This window comes from Necator americanus, chromosome II (assembly GCF_031761385.1).
Source record: "Necator americanus strain Aroian chromosome II, whole genome shotgun sequence".
In the NCBI taxonomy this organism is placed as follows: Eukaryota; Metazoa; Nematoda; class Chromadorea; order Rhabditida; family Ancylostomatidae; genus Necator; species Necator americanus.
The window spans coordinates 13,232,327-13,248,242 of NC_087372.1; the positions used below are offsets into that span (position 1 = coordinate 13,232,327).

The 15,916-nt window shown below is 39.3% G+C and overlaps 1 protein-coding gene across 1 annotated transcript; it reads left to right on the forward strand.

Moving 5' to 3' along the window:
* Positions 1-275: 275 nt before the first annotated feature.
* RB195_017693 (uncharacterized protein) lies at positions 276-15,476 on the forward strand (the record flags this gene model as incomplete). Its single annotated transcript, XM_064184795.1, has 20 exons — positions 276-358; positions 427-514; positions 4,529-4,648; positions 4,728-4,841; positions 4,897-5,022; positions 5,082-5,246; positions 5,896-6,015; positions 6,078-6,207; positions 6,341-6,507; positions 7,275-7,405; positions 7,471-7,672; positions 9,996-10,145; positions 10,201-10,304; positions 10,358-10,404; positions 10,707-10,837; positions 10,895-11,015; positions 11,424-11,517; positions 13,434-13,542; positions 15,286-15,414; positions 15,474-15,476. The coding sequence occupies 20 exons, from the start codon at positions 276-278 to the stop codon at positions 15,474-15,476; spliced, it is 2,334 nt and encodes a 777-aa protein (XP_064040676.1).
* Between the last annotated feature and the right edge of the window lie 440 nt (positions 15,477-15,916).

Genomic DNA, 15,916 nt, shown 5'->3' on the forward strand with positions numbered 1-15,916 from the left:
GGCTTAATCGATATTGCATGAGCAGCTTCGTAGCCTGAGTTCACTCATCTTCATTTTCACTGTTTAGCGTAGTCGTTTTGTTGACTTTCCTGCAGTCTATCGCTCAATTCCTGCAAAATTGATCAACGAAGCTTCAAAATTTTCTCTGAGATTTGTTTTTTTTTCTCCTTCAACGATCACATCGCAGTTGGTTGATTTTGTTTTCTTACGGTTTGAACGATTTGATATTTTTGTTCATTTATTGTCGGAGCGTTGAGCAGTTGGCCTACCTAGGTATGCGAATCGTTTGCGACTGGATCTCATGTCATCCTCGAAGGACTCTGGCAGTGGTATTCGCAGCACTTTGTCCACTGATGAGGTTTGCACAAAAAAATTCATAAGATTCACTGTAGTCTAGCTGAGTGAAGAGAAACGAATTTGTTTTAGTTTCTTTCTCTTCTATCCATTCGAAGTTCAATCCGATGTTAGGCGAGGTTTTGCTGAACGAGGTGGAAGGTCAGCTAGTGAATTCAAGGTCAGGTGTTCCTCTGTTCTCTTTAGAATTGCAACATATTTTTCTGGATTTTATAATTGGTCTCCTTATGTTCACAAAAACATACGTATCTGGAGGATTCGCATACTCTTTTCTCGCCAATTATCAAAAATCGCCGAAGAAATTTCTGCAAAAAAAAACCTCTTGGCATTACTGCGTGGTCATCGCGTAAACTGTTACTGCCATCTGATAGTACTTCGCACTTTTTTCCTCAATCCACAATCAAGTACATTTCTCTTGTTGGTAGAATCGCCGAAGACGACGTCCGTGCGCAATCGAAACGTTGTTTACCCTGCTTTCATGTGGCTGTGGCAAGAGTGGAATGTTTATTTCGTTTTTCATTTTATAGATAATACTGTAAAAATTCATTCACAAAAAATATTTTATATGTATATATATTATAAAAATATTATATATATATATATATATATAAATATGGCATTAACAAGTTCGGGTTCAAACTTACAATACCAAATCGGTTGATCCATCATAATATTCTTGCACCATTTGCACAACAAAGTGATTTTAAAAAAACAAAGAAATGAAGGAGAGAAAAAATGTGGTGTTGAAAGAGTTTCTGCGGGCAGTAGTCGTAGATTTAGTCTTAGAAAAGACCCCTAACATGTTGAGAAGTCCCTGAAAAACAGAGAAACAGACGAGAAACAGAGCTCCCAAACTCATTGATCAAAGTAAAAAAAAATAAAATTACCGATAAAGGATAACGTTCCTGGCGTTAATCCGCTTGGGATGCGCCCTCACGTTCACTTCAATTCAGAATCGTTTTAGGTTTATGAACGTGTAACTGGCCTCCACAATGACTTGCGGTGGCCAGCCGATGTGTCAAGTTAGTGTTTTTGTCCTCCAGACAAGTCTGGTACCAATTTGTCGACTCTGGATGGATGAAAGGCTTGGTGAGCACTAGGCGGATTCGGACCTCCAATCGTGCAGGAAGCGGAACCTCTGACCGCCACAATACACCCGCCCTTTTTAAAATGTTGAAATATTAAATGTTAAAATTCCCAATGGGAGTATAAATAGCCTAAGGAGAGCTGGTGAAGATAAACAGTAAAGAACAGTTTCCAGATTTTTTTATTTCTTCAAGATTTGGGAGAAGTTACGAAATACTTTTTTTTCTCTTTTGTCCTTGTCGCCTTTTTGAAAAGCCAAATTTTGTTTTCACTAAATTCCGGTAAGCTGCATAGTTCAGTTTTACCTTTATTCCTTTTTCAAAAAATTTGACCACAGCTCCAAGTAACTAAACAATTTTGTACATTTTTATCTTGTTCACACTCTTTCACTACAGCTAGGTATGATCAACACTCTGACTCCATTATCTAGAAATTCTATCTCTCAATTTTTTCGATCACCTCCCTCTGTTCCATTACCTCAAGGATTTTCGGTTTCAGCTAAACTCACTCACTTTAACCTTGGAAACCATTGTTTCCAATTTAACCTTAAAAACCATGAGTTCTCGTGTCAATAGCGACGTTTCTGTAGGAATAATTGAGGTTAGGTTTTCTGCTGATTTTTTTCAGGGAGGTAAGAGATTGCGAGGCAGAGACACGGGTAACACGATCCTCCCGAATGCCACCTCCCCGGCCCCAACCTCTTTTTCCTCATTTTCTCTGATATAGCCGCCCATGTAGCAATCAAAAACTGGATAAAAAGGAGAACCATTAAATAAATTAAAACCAAAACAATGTATGGTACAGTTTAGAAAATTGGAAGTTAGTATAAATTTCGGAGTGTATTAAATATATGGTGAAATATATACAAATAATTTTTTAAAAATTCAAGTTTTCTTCCAGTCCTACGAGATCTTTAAATAAAATCTTCATTAGTCTTACGTTTTCTTTAGTATTTTCGTCATCTTCAAAGGCCTAAATAGAGATTGGTTAGAGCAGCGTTACGTTTCTTTCGTCAAGCGCTCCACTATCCTGGGTAGGTGTTTCGTGATGTGTCCCAAATGTAAGAGCGGAATGAGCTGTACGAAATAAAAATAAACAATAAATAAGCAGTAATACAACAACAAATAAAATAAACTATAGTAATAGTTTTTGAAAGAAACACAATTTTATATAGTTACATAGCATTTTGTGAAATTCCCCTCTATTTCATTATTCTCATAGTCTGAAGTGCCTGAGATGTTTACGAAGTACCATGCTTATTGTATTATTAGATTCGCGATTTTAGTTATTATTGCGGTTTCTCTTCATGTCACGGCTTGCCTGTCGCGTCTTAATACTCGCTCATTTAGAGTTATTTTCGCATACTCAGTATTTTCACAAAGAACTTTTTATTTCTTTGAAGAATGGAGCAATTTCCGGTTTTGTAAGGAGCTTCCTGGAGCTCTATTCAAAATTGAGCATCTTGTTTTTGTACTTTTATTAATATCTCATTGCAAGTGTAGGCTCTTACTCATCTCAGCTTTCATCCCACCTTCTTCTATTTAATCCTTTAGTTTTTTTTTAATAAAAACAACGGCGAATTTTCTTTGAGAAGTTCACGTCGTATTTGCTCGGAAAGCTTTAGTTGTACATCTTTCTTAAATCTTTTGTTCGAGTACTACAAAATTTCGTTTCAAAGGAATCGGACATGGATTCGTTGATGCTATTCTCTTTAGGAGCAGGCCCCTTTTTATATGTAGATCACGGATATCGAAATCTGAAAGTAACTCCTTCAAATGAGCCAGCTTCCAGTATCTTCTCATATCTTCTCAGGCTTCCAAAACAGATGCGGCTCTTCGTTTATTCACAACAGGATGTCCTCCAGAATACACTGCTACAACATACATCTGAAATTTCCTTTTTTATTTTTGATTATTCCGCTACATATGGTTTACTGTCTAGCAAAAACCTCACGCCCTGTACTCTAAATTGCCTCTATTTTCTATCCTATTCTTTTTATTTTATTTTATTTTATTTATCAAATTTCTTCTTTCTCTTATCTCATTCTTTTCCCACCACCTCTCGTCTCTTCTTTCTCTTCTTACGCCCTTCTCCCTCTCATCCTTCATCCTCCTTACTTTCTTCCCTTCTCTACTTCTTTCTCCTTCTTTAACACTCTCAGCTATTCTTTTTTATTTTTTCTACCGTTAAGACTCACAGACCATGATTGACTATCAAAACAACTGGAATTTTTCGTACCAGTAACTTATCCGACCAAGTAAAATACGCAAATATCTTTCATCCAATCTTCTTTCTCCTTACCCGTCACTCCTTGATTATCCATGACGGCGATGTACCATTTCATTGTGGAAAATTCATTTAGCGCTTCAGGCTCAACCTCATGAAAAAATTTCAGTGATATCTATAGTCCCCCATATTAGTAGTGTTAACTAAATCCTCTGTTCAAAATCATACTGTTCGAGATAAGCTCGAATATTAGGAAGTTGAGCCCAAGTTTATGTTTAGGGAAGTTTTTAGCAAGAACCATGATTTTTAGTGCTTTCCTTCCAGAATTTCAAGGAATATTCGGAATAGAATTGATGTTTTGGTATAGGCACTGATAAGGTTCAAGTATCTTTTTCCATAACCTTTTCTTTCTCAAAAAAGCAAAAAGGTCGTTTTACTTCCAAGAACTTTGCTTAAAAAAATATAATCCAAATCCAGCAAATTTACATCAAAAACTACTGATGCGGTTTAAACAGGAGAAAGTAAGTGTTACTTTCTTTCAGCTCTATAAAGTTATTTCAAACAAAATCCGCTGAAACACTTTAGGAAATCTTCGGACATCCGAAAGAACTCTTTTTAGGTGCCAGTCTTTCTACTAAAAAACTTAAAAACTATATTCAAAGAGTTCTCGAAACTTGCTTACACTCATTCATTCATTCATCATTCGTAAATACATAAATACATACATACATTCATTCATTCATCATTACACTTACACTAAGCAGCTTAAGAATACTCCTGACATCTCCGTTCACGTTAGCAGTAAAAATAAACCCTGTGATCTATGAGTCCTTCACTTTTTCGTCAAAATAACCCTTTGCAGAGATTCGCTGATTTTTACAACGTCACGTACGAAGGTCTTGAAATCTGGGCTGTGCTTGTGACAGAAAAGCGATCAACTGGTCGAAAGTACATGAATATGTCTATGCAACTATTAGATGAGGTTGGTTTTTTGTATCGCACAAATACAAATCTCTAATCCAAGAAATTGCGTCTTATCGCTAAAACTGTATAATTTTCAGATCGAACGATTAAACGAGTTAGTGCGGAATTTGACCGTTGTCGTTGACGATGTGGTGGTGAACTTCGAAGATTTACATGGGATCGAAATAAATTATTTGTTCAACTGGTACAAGGTATGGTATCAGAAGAAGTGCTAGAAACACATTTGCAAAAATTCCTCACTTTAAGTACGCGTATTCATGGTCGGAATATTTTTCTGATATCAACCTAACCTATCCAATCGGCAGCGCACTAGGCCATAAATTTTTCCTTGGCAGTCATTTCTTCGGTGTTAATAAACATAAAGAATCGGAGGTATGTCAATATCTCCTACAGTATCCTCATCATTGCGGAAATATCTGCAGAAGTTTTAGCGCGGACCCATTGAACAAATGGAATTTGTGACTCTTTGGTACATGAATCAGGCGCCGAATATGACGCAGCGAAGGCAACTGCAAGCTCTGCAGTTACAGTTGTTCGAGTTGAGCCGTGCCGACAATTTCAGCGATTTGATCAGCTTTGATATGTACGGAGATCAGGTGAGTACAGCAACGGAAGGATACGGTAATGAAGCTACTTCCCGATGTTTAGTATTACGTTTTTAAAGCACCGTGATGAATTTTGCGATAAAAATTGAACTATTTATGAGTGGTGTGCAGCGATAAAAATTGAGCTCCTGTTCTTTCTTGTGCATTCCATTGCTGAACAAAAATACTTCCTACCTGATTAAACGTCGATTAAATTAAATGGATTAAATTAAATTAAATGAATGGATGGAACGTGGATTAAATTTCATGGAACTTATGTATCTCTCCTTTGCGATCATGAAATAGTTAAAATTCTTTTTCCCTTTCGAAGCTTTCCAGGCAATTCGTCGATGTCGATCTTTTTTATTTGAGAATTTATTCGGCTAGATTCACTTGGATAGGTTTCATCCACCACACCAACTTTTTTTTTAGCATAACTCTTTACTGTTCAGCTAAATTAACGCACATGTGGGTTTGAAAACTCACAGCTTTTCTTGGTAAATTTGAATTTCGTTGAAGTCTTTTACATCGAATTTTCCTCGTGATCCTTTTCCACTCCTACCTTTGTTTTCCAAAAAAAGTCTTTTATCAATAAATTGCACAATGGGTGTTCTCCTACTACGCTCTTTCTTTGAAAATGAACGCTAGCACAACAATTCAGGTTGCTAACGCAGAAATGCTCCGAGGAACGCTCCAGACGGTTTACCTCTTCACGGTCGGCATAGTTATCATGTTAGGTTTTATGGCATTTACAACTAGTTATCTCACCGTGAAATCTCAGGTAAGTCAATCACTTTTTCTCGATTTCTGCAGCCTAGGGTTGAGGTATTTTATTATTTCCAGATCCCTATAATAGCAGCCGCTATTGCATCTCCCGCCATCGCGACAGCGGCATGTTTTGCCATTCTTGGATGGTCCGGTTTTCCTTTCAATTCCATTATGTGTATCACTCCGTTCTTGGTTATGGGAATAGGTAAATATTTCAAACATTATATTAACGAAATAATAAAAAGAAATAAGGAACGAAATAATAAGAAAATAAAAAGAAATGCTTCACACTATCGCAAATTGCTTATGCCACAAAACTGTACTTCATGGATTTTGAGGAGTCGATGACGCTTTTCTTCTCTTGCACGCATGGCGTCGATACAGCGACCAACCAATAAAGGAACGCATGCGTATTGTTGTGTATCAGATAGGACCATCCATGGCTATCACTTCGGCAACAAATACACTTGCGTTTGGTGTCGGAATCACTTCGCCAACACCTCAGGTGAGAAACAGAACTAATATTGGCCGTAGTTTTGTTTCATATCCGTAGAAAATGAGCCCCATACATGTAGGTTCAAATATTTTCCTAGCGGACAGCTACGAGTCCTCGAACGAGAGCAACTAATGTAACCCCTTCTCGGATCCGAACTCGAAATCGTATCCCTTTCGCGCCTAACCAACCCACATATGATCGTCATCTACGTACAATGTACCAGTGGGATGCGTATTATAATAGTTCAATGATAGTATCAACAATAATGGTATAATGGGCGGGTGTACCGCAGTCGGTAAGAGGTTTCGCTGTCTGCACGATCGATCGGAGGTTGGAACCCGTCTTAGTATTCACCAGCCTTTTCATCCCTCTGCAGGTCAATAAATTGGCACCAGACTTATCTGGGAGGATATAAGCACTTCCTTGATGCATCGGTTGACCCCCAAAAGTCATTGTATGGCCCACTTACACCTTCGTTAACCTCAAATGATTCAGAATTGAAGTGAACGTGGTGGCGCATCCCAAGCAGATTGATTAACGCAAGAATAATAGTCCCTGCTCCGTACAAATCTGCTAAATACGCAGCGAGTTACTTCAAGTAAACGCACAGCGATGTTCCAACGTTTCAGAGAGTATCGAACGTATTGACGAGTTCAGAATGAGGCAGACCTTGTACCAATTTATTACTTTTCCTGCGTTTTTACTATTTAATAGTGTTACTTTCCATCAACTCTAAAAACATCACTTCTTCGTTTCCTCATATCGTCGTTTTTCAGATGAGCGGATTTTGTCTCTGTACTTGCCTTGCAATTTTTCTGGATTTCTTATTCGAATTTTTGATCTTTGCTCCCGTTATGGTTCTGTTTTACTCTACAAAAGATGCGAAGAAAGCAAGAACCGAGAAAGGGTTGGTAGTATTAGTTGTTATTCTACTTAATTCACTGTAGATGACGAAATGACTGCAATATTCAGATGGATTACATGGGATAACTACACGAAACTACTATTGTCACCGTTCGGACGCATTTCTGTTGTGGTTATCACTCTGTCCGTGTACGTACTCGCCTGCATCGGAATAAGAGACTTGAAGCCGTCTTTTGATCCTTCAAAAACTTTCCCTTACGACTCTGATCTTATGCTCTCATTAAGGAAATTCGAGAAAGTGCAAAGTGAGGTTCGTTCTTATTCCTGAAAGCTTAATGACGATGAAGCATAGAATTAAATTTATGATTATTCCCATGCCCCCTTTCTAAAGAGGGAAAGAAAATTCTTGGGCGTTGAAGTATGAGGTACACAATATTGAATTTGAAAAGTGGCGCTTAGTAACGGCTAAGTTCGAATCTATTCTCCCTCAAAAGAGAAAGCCGAAGTAGTTGTAAGGAAAAGGTCCTAGCAATAAAAACAACTACCAATACTATAATGTATGCAGTAATGCAGCTCTGTGTGCTCGCATATCGTCTACAATTGGTATAATACATAAGAAATATGTAAGCATACAATTAGGTGAACTGCGTTAAAGGCATCACCCCACGAATCTGAGGTGGTACAGATTTCAGTCGGAAGATACGGCTTCGAGCGTTCCGGCGCGCTATTTTCTACAAAGAGTTCGATCGGAGCGCGCCAGCCGTGTGCACACGCCGTACATTCCGGGCCGTTTTTTACTTCAATTAGGAAGAAATGGACGGAATCACTCTCCTCGCCATAACCTACTATGCCGTATACGAATATTCCACCTGAAATCCGTGCCACCTCAGATTCGTGGAGTGATGCCTTTAATATAGACATACCACGGATCTGAGGTGGTGAGCGAATCCACGGCAGAGGTAAGGATGGAGTTGTAGACTGCGGGATCAGGGGTGGTTCCGCTCATCTCTCCCTAATCGTCCTAAAAAAAAACGGCGTGGGAACCGCTTTAGTTCCTAGGAGGAGCGTTAAAACACTCCTCGATGTATAGGTTTCGGTTCCCTCAGTAATCTATTCATTGATTTCACTTGCATAGGCAGTCGAAGAGAGAACTCATTGGTTTTCGATCACCGTTTTTTTAGTACGATTAGGGAGAGATGTGCGGAACCACGCCTGATTCCGCAATCTACGATCCCGTGGAGAGCTTTTCCATCGGAAATCCAAACCACGTCAGATTTGTGGGGTGATGACTTCAGAGGCGAAGCGAAAATGATGTTCCTTCTACCGTTCAACTCTGCTTACATGTAGCATTCTGCTGCGCAGATTGCGATCATAAACTGTTACTCATGCGATCCTTTTACAATCGTCTCTCCGTGTCCAATTTTGTCATATCGCAGTAACTGAGTTATGCTAGTGTTTAGTTATGAATGTTTGGTTCACAAATGTGCCCCCTAGCTCCGAATATCTACGTATCAATTCAACGGGCTCGATTTTATGGGCTTAAAACCGGTGTTTCACGAAACTGACTATGTTGGGATTTTTCTACGAATAAAGATAGCGTGTAGTTTGCGGATGCGCTCGATTCTCCTTTGCAACCCAGAAAAGACACGTGAAACTGCATTGCGTGATCGCATCAGCTCAACGATGACAAACTTGACTTATGACAGACATTAGAACAGGTGGTAAAATCAGAAACGCTGGAAGATTGCGTGCGCGGGATTAGGAGAAGTTGAAAATGGGTTCTGCTTAGTTGAGTTATATTAGTTGATTGAGGAAGGTCGACGACAACGACAAAGTCGTCCGCGTTTTATCGTGAAATAAGATGTACCGTAAGGAGGACGGAACCATACAAGTCTGCTTCACATGTCTTTTCATAAATCACTAATGGAGATTGAGCGCCACTACGGTCATACTCGTGAACTACCTGTTTTTGAAGAGATCCCAACATCGTCAATTTTGGAATATCTTGCCTTTAGTGAAAAAAACTCACGGTTTCTTCTCTTCTTGTTTCGTGCCTTTGGGGTAAAACGTGACCGGCACTCGCGGAGTTTGATGATATTAGCGAACCCAAGTTTTCTCCTCCTTGCTAATGTCTAGCTACGTTGTGCGATGAAAAACGAGATCGTAACCGAACGACAACAACTGTAGGGAGTGCGATTGAAGGCAGGTTGTGAAAGGTTTAGCGATCGTCACTCAGTAGTGAGGTAAATGAGTTCTGATTGCGATTTTCCCAGCATCTGCCAAGTAAAAATAAGAGTTAATGACTGCAATGATAAAGATCATAATGATTCACCAGTAGGAAGATTTTTAAAATGATGTACAAGTCTTCCAGATAGCACGCGTTGAAGGGGTCCGTAACCCAAAGAACTGGGCTCGTCCTCAGTAAGCGGTAGCAAAACTTTCATTATCTCTGCTGCGCGAATTTTCAGAGGGCTCCATTTGAGTATGGAATCACCTGTATAGTTATGAAACAAAGATGACTAGACAATTACGCGCATTCTGGATTGTTTAATTCAATTAATTAATTACTCTTGTTTAATTTCAAGTTTAGATGCAGCTGAATTTCTATTTAAATACAGCTATTTTACTTCCAGTACGCTCCTCTTAATTTCATCAGTGTTTTACCTGAATTGTCTGACTCCCACCAACTGGATTTGTTCATGGAGATGGTTCATCGTCTAGAACACAGCGAAGGATGCTACGGTCCTGAGCGTACACAACTCCTGCTCAGAGACTACATTGAGGCATGAGAATTTCTGCAAGATTTAGATGAGTTGCCTTAACTCGACATTTTTCCAGTGGGAGGAAGACAACAACAATACTCTTTCCATCGACGACTTGCCAAGGTTTCTTGATGAAAGACAAATCAAGGACAAAAACATTGTCCAGTACGAAACAATTAAGTGGGTCCTCACAATAGTGTCACAACTACAGGAGAGTAATTAGGATTTTTCAGTGGCACCATCTCAAAAGTGTGGATGAATTACATTGTAATTTGCCGAGGTAAGTCTGTTAATCACCGTATATTACGTAAAACCAGTCAATCTCGATCTAAAATCCACTGACTTTGAGATCAATCATGTTCTTCCTTGTCGAGACCCAAAAATTGCTCTAGGTGCACATTTTGATCATTCATTGCATCTTCTTCGTAGCACTTGCTTCTCCTTATTTTTTCTTTGTGAAAGTTTCGCACCTTTATAAAATCTAAGGACTCGATCATATTGTTCCATTGTGAGAACAAAGACTTTAAGTAGGGGATGTAGGTAAAGCTTGAAAACTTTGAATTACTCAATCAAAACTTTAAGGAGACTTGGACTGGAACAGAAGAGCAAAGAAAATAGACAGAACGAGGAAAATAATCGACGAATATCCACAGTTTCAGTCTAGTGTATTCGACTACGACAGCACCATATATGATCTCATCATCACCGTAAAGGTGAAACCAGCAGCCAGCAAACTCCACCAAACATTTGCCTTGAGGTCTTATTTTCAGGACGAACTCATCAAGGCCGTGCTGATCACATTCGCATGCATGACATTCGCCTGCGCGTTCATGATTCCAAGTGTAATCGGTGCATCTCTTGCGACCTTATCTATGTTATCCATATCCATATGTACGTTTCTCTTTGCTCTTAATGCTAAAACTGTGAACATACCGCTTCTCATTGGGTCTCTCACATTTCATAAAGTTCAGAAAAACATAGATAATAATAAATTTACATATCGAGCATGAATTACAACGATCCGTTTCGCTTTATCCCAGCCGAGTTTCCAGAATCTCAGAACTTTATGGGTTTAAGTAATACCATGCAAGGTCCTCTCCGCATATATACTCTTATGCTTCTTACCGTCTTTCTATCGTTATTTACTTTTTCCTATTTTTCCTGGTAGATTAGGAATCAGTTAGGACAGGAAGTGACTAACATTTCGTCCGAAAAAGCTCATGGATTTTGGTCAAGAAGAACTTTATGAATATAATTTGAACTAAGCAATATTCAAAGCAACTTTGCATTTATTTGCAGCTCTGCTAGGATTTCTCGCTTTATGGGGTCAAAGCCTTGATCCTGTTACAATGATCAACGTGTTGATGGCTATAGGATTCAGTGTTGATTTCAGGTAATTTTTGGTCAATACTTTAAACAGCGTAGAAATTTCACCGCAAGACGAAGTACATAGTATGCTGTGTAATCAAAACGATGATCTGTTCTATACATGGATCCAAACTTGTTTCCAGTAGAATATAAGGGGAACGGAGGAGGTCAAGAGATTTCCGTTTGATGTACCGCTATCAATCCAGAAGGTTAATAAGAGTGGATAATTGTGCTACACGACTTCTGACAGCATCCTTATTGTCACAGCAGCCTCATCGCTCCCCTTGCGACCTTTCAAGCTGATATATTTGACCACAATGCACGATTTTCCTGGCCATTTCGTCGCTGCCTCAGCTCTTAAAATTGGGTCAAAACGGCATGAAGCACGGTGCATTGGCGTACGCGCTCGAAACGGCGCGATGGAGGCAGCAGTTGGAACCGAGGTGGGATCATCGCAGACTGCAGCGATTGGTTGTGCCAGCAAGGATTCCAGTGCGCCCCTAACCGCTACGTTCCACCAAAACGCCTCGAGAGAAGCCGCGTACGCAACTGTACCGTACTTTATGCCTTTTTGACCCTACTATACGATACGCATTCTGAGGCGGACAAGGGACAAAACCGCATGGTGACTCGGCGAAGTTGATTGAACCACTGGGAATAGAGAGACGAAGTATTAACGGGCGAATAGTAAAGAGATCTGGATAAATGTGTTAAGGCCCCTGTTATCAATGCCTTGGTGTAGGTCCTTTATCCATATAAGGAGCTTCGTACTTAATTATAAGATTAAAGATTAAAAAAGATGTTTAGAAAATCACTGTTGATCTCAGTTTTATGATTTTTTTCTCTGCCCTTCGCTTACTAATTTTTTTTGCACTACTAGTTTTAAAATATGAACAGTTAAGGCCTCAAGGCCTTACACTAAGAATATCTCGCAGATATGCATTTTATTCAAATTCGTATCTCAAAGATACAGAGACGTCGACGCTTGTAGACTTTGCCCATCCTAAGAAAGTGACTAAATACCGTAGAAAGGAGTAAGGAACACTACATGAAGTTCTTCCAACAAAAATTCAACTACAGCCAAATGTTCCAATATTTTGCATGCATCACTGTAATATACGCCACTGTAATCCGTAATCGTTAAAGTTTTGGAACCCGTGTTCGGCTGTACAATTATTTGCGGGGGTCAGTGTTTTTATCCTCTCAGACAAGTCCGGTACCAATCTATCGACCCCGGAGCTTGGTCGGCACCAGGACGGTTTCGAACCTTTGACCGTGCCCCCACACGGCACTTAAAGACCTTAAAGACCTCTTAAAGACTGCACTACATGCACATAACAAGGTTGAGTTTTTTCTATTAATCGATTATCTGTGTTCAATTCGACTCATTCATATAGCATAACTTGAAAATTCAAGTTCCTCAAGGAGAGAAGTGAGGGCATCTTGTCAATCTCCTCATTTCTCTCCTTTTGTGCTTTTTGCGGCTTCAATCGCTCTGTTGCAGTGCGAATGCCGCGCGCAGCATTCGTTTGAAATCAAGAAGAAGGGGGTTAGATTGTTCCAGGCGGTCACTGTAGCTCTCCAGCTATTGCTATGGATTTCCTGGAGTGAAAGGTGCAGTTGCGCGAAGGCGTGACGAGCTGCAGGCAGATTAGCGGCTGATATTCGCGTATATTTCGTAGCCCTAATCCGCATTTGAGATACTGAGGCGCAAGCAGCACTACAGAACCTACAAAACCATTTTTAAAAGCTGCACGTGTTAATAATCTTAGCGGATAATCATGGATAATCTTTGCGGACACAGTGACGTTTAAAATCGTTTGTTTTACTTTGCTAGCTGTGGTGGAGAGAGGAAATAAAACTCAAAAAATTTGATGAAATCGAGCAGTCAACACTATCGACTCCATTCTTATCATAAAATTTCAAAATCACCAAATTCAGTGCTCATGTTTGTTACCACTACCACATTGGACAAAGAAACAACATTTTCTTGGATGCGCAACAACGAATAACGATAATTCTCCGAGCAGTTGGAAGACCAATGGTCGAGGTAATAATTTCCTGTAAATACTTTCGTCATTCATCGTTAACTTATCGGAAGAACCGAATCCTGTAGTTTTTAGTTTTCTAGAAGAAAAAGATAACTTCTCGAAAAAAACTATTTACGGTTCAGTTTACAAGAATAGGACTAAGGCGCGACCTGTAAGGGGAACTGAATTACGACAAGATAGTGGAAAATTTATATGTGGATTTCTCAATTGTGTATATGCCTTTCCTTTTTCTTCGCATTTTTCAACTTATGTCGGTTTTCGATTTCTCATCCTTAGTCATACTTATCCTAGAAATGTATTAATTTAGTCCGAAAAATATTAAATCGAAAGTGACTAAGTCAAAAAAAAAATCGGAAAAATGCTCGACTTTTGACGAACTGACATGTTAACATATTCTTCGATTTTTGATGAGCTGTGACTCAAGACATCACTCTGATCCTAGTTTTCGATCTCTAACGTAGCGACTACACGTAATGTTCACCTTGGATTGCAGAAGTTTAGTTGTGACCGCTGAATAATCACGACAATGACTCGCTTATTCCATTCAATGATGAGATTTGGCGTTCTGTTAGAGATTTGGCGCGAGTTTTCACGTAATCGAGAGGTGTTCATCATCACGGTTCATCATAGAATTCTTGGCGTAAATCCAAAACGCCCTATTTTGTTCGTAGGAGTACCACGAAACGATTTGAAATGGTATATAATTTGGAATTCCCTGTACGTCACTATACGCACAGTATCTGTATTATTTCCCCCACAGGCAGACTAACAGACCGCATGAGATCCTACAATCTACATGATCTCTTGCAGAAGCTGCTGCAACGAATAAATTGATGAAACAGCACGATTAGGATACACATTTATCAAAAATCACGTGAATGGCAAGGTTTAGTCACGGAAATTGACACCTTTAAGGTCCCTTAGAATACAAAAGCTCGATGATTTCAGCTCGATTTTTAAATCGGTGCTGAAATCTTGACGCGTGTATTCAAACCTTTGCTCCTGGATCTTACGAAGTCTCATGGTCTCTCTGTAAAACAAATAATGCAGTTCTGTGTTGTGCAGATGATGTCGTGTAGGCGGTTCCGCAACACCTGAAGATCGAATCGTTCACTGGTACTTCTACAAACATACCTGTTCAATTGTAGGCGTTTTGGATCAATGACAAAAAATTGATGCATATCACAGGGGAGAATGCATCTTGATTAATCGGGAACTCGCGCCATATGTATCTCTGATGCCTCTTCTGATTTGAATGAAATATCCAAACTAATCGCCGTCGTGATCGATCAGTCAGCAATCAGTACTAATCTGCAACCTTAGTAGAGCATTTGCATCAGCCATTGGTGACCAAAAAGTAAGCTTAGAGGTTGACCCATCTACCCATGGAGAGATTTAATCGCCTAAACTGTGAATAGACTTATTCTATTGAGCTCTGAAGGTGATTTGCTCGAAGGTCCGCCGAAAAAAAATTCAGCTAACAACCTCGTGTACAGCCAATAAAGAAGAGTTAGGACATTAAGAAGGCAGTTTCAAACATCCAGAATTGACGCAATTAAGAGAGATGTTAGGTTATGAGATCTTGAGTAACGGCCTTACAATACCACACGGCAGACTGTAAAAAAAAAATTGGTGGTGATCTGTTGAATAAATTACTTGGTTGAATAAATTAAGCGAAGACTACATGTTGCATGTTCTAGGTGTTCATTGCTCCTCTAATGCCAGTGTATCTTTTCTTTTAGGCTTCACTTTCAACGTTAATATGTATGCTTCCATTGTTCTGCGTGCCTGTATACATCATTGTCGCATTCGCGAAGACCGTCTGTATTGTCGCAGCTCTTGGATTGATACACGGAATAGTTATTATACCTGTATGTCTGTCGTTCTTTACACGAAGTAAGCCGAAACAACGGGATGCTCTTGTCCTCAGTGAGCAAAAGGAGGTAATGCTGAAGTCAGCCTCAAGTTGACAGCATTGCTGAACGGGAGAGGACAAATCTTTCCGCTAATTTTTGCACATACATCGAATGAAGATCAGGGTACACACGATATCAGAGTGATTGTTTTTTTAATGTAGCTGCTGCAGTTGTACAAATTTATTCATTTGTTTTAGAAAAGTAATTAATGAATATTTTAGTGAAATTAAAGTGTTCTCATTATAGCAATGTTTTACATATTTTTGACTGTACTGTCTTATCACTTTACCTATTTAAACTCCAGCCACCTGCTTTTTCTACACTAGCGCTTTCTTGTTAACGCTTTCTGCAACCGTAACTATTCGTAGAGCCAACGATACAATAAGTATCTACAAAATCAAAATAGATTTTCTGTTGTTCTTGCCTGTTCACCAACAAGAAGGGCAAATTTTGATGC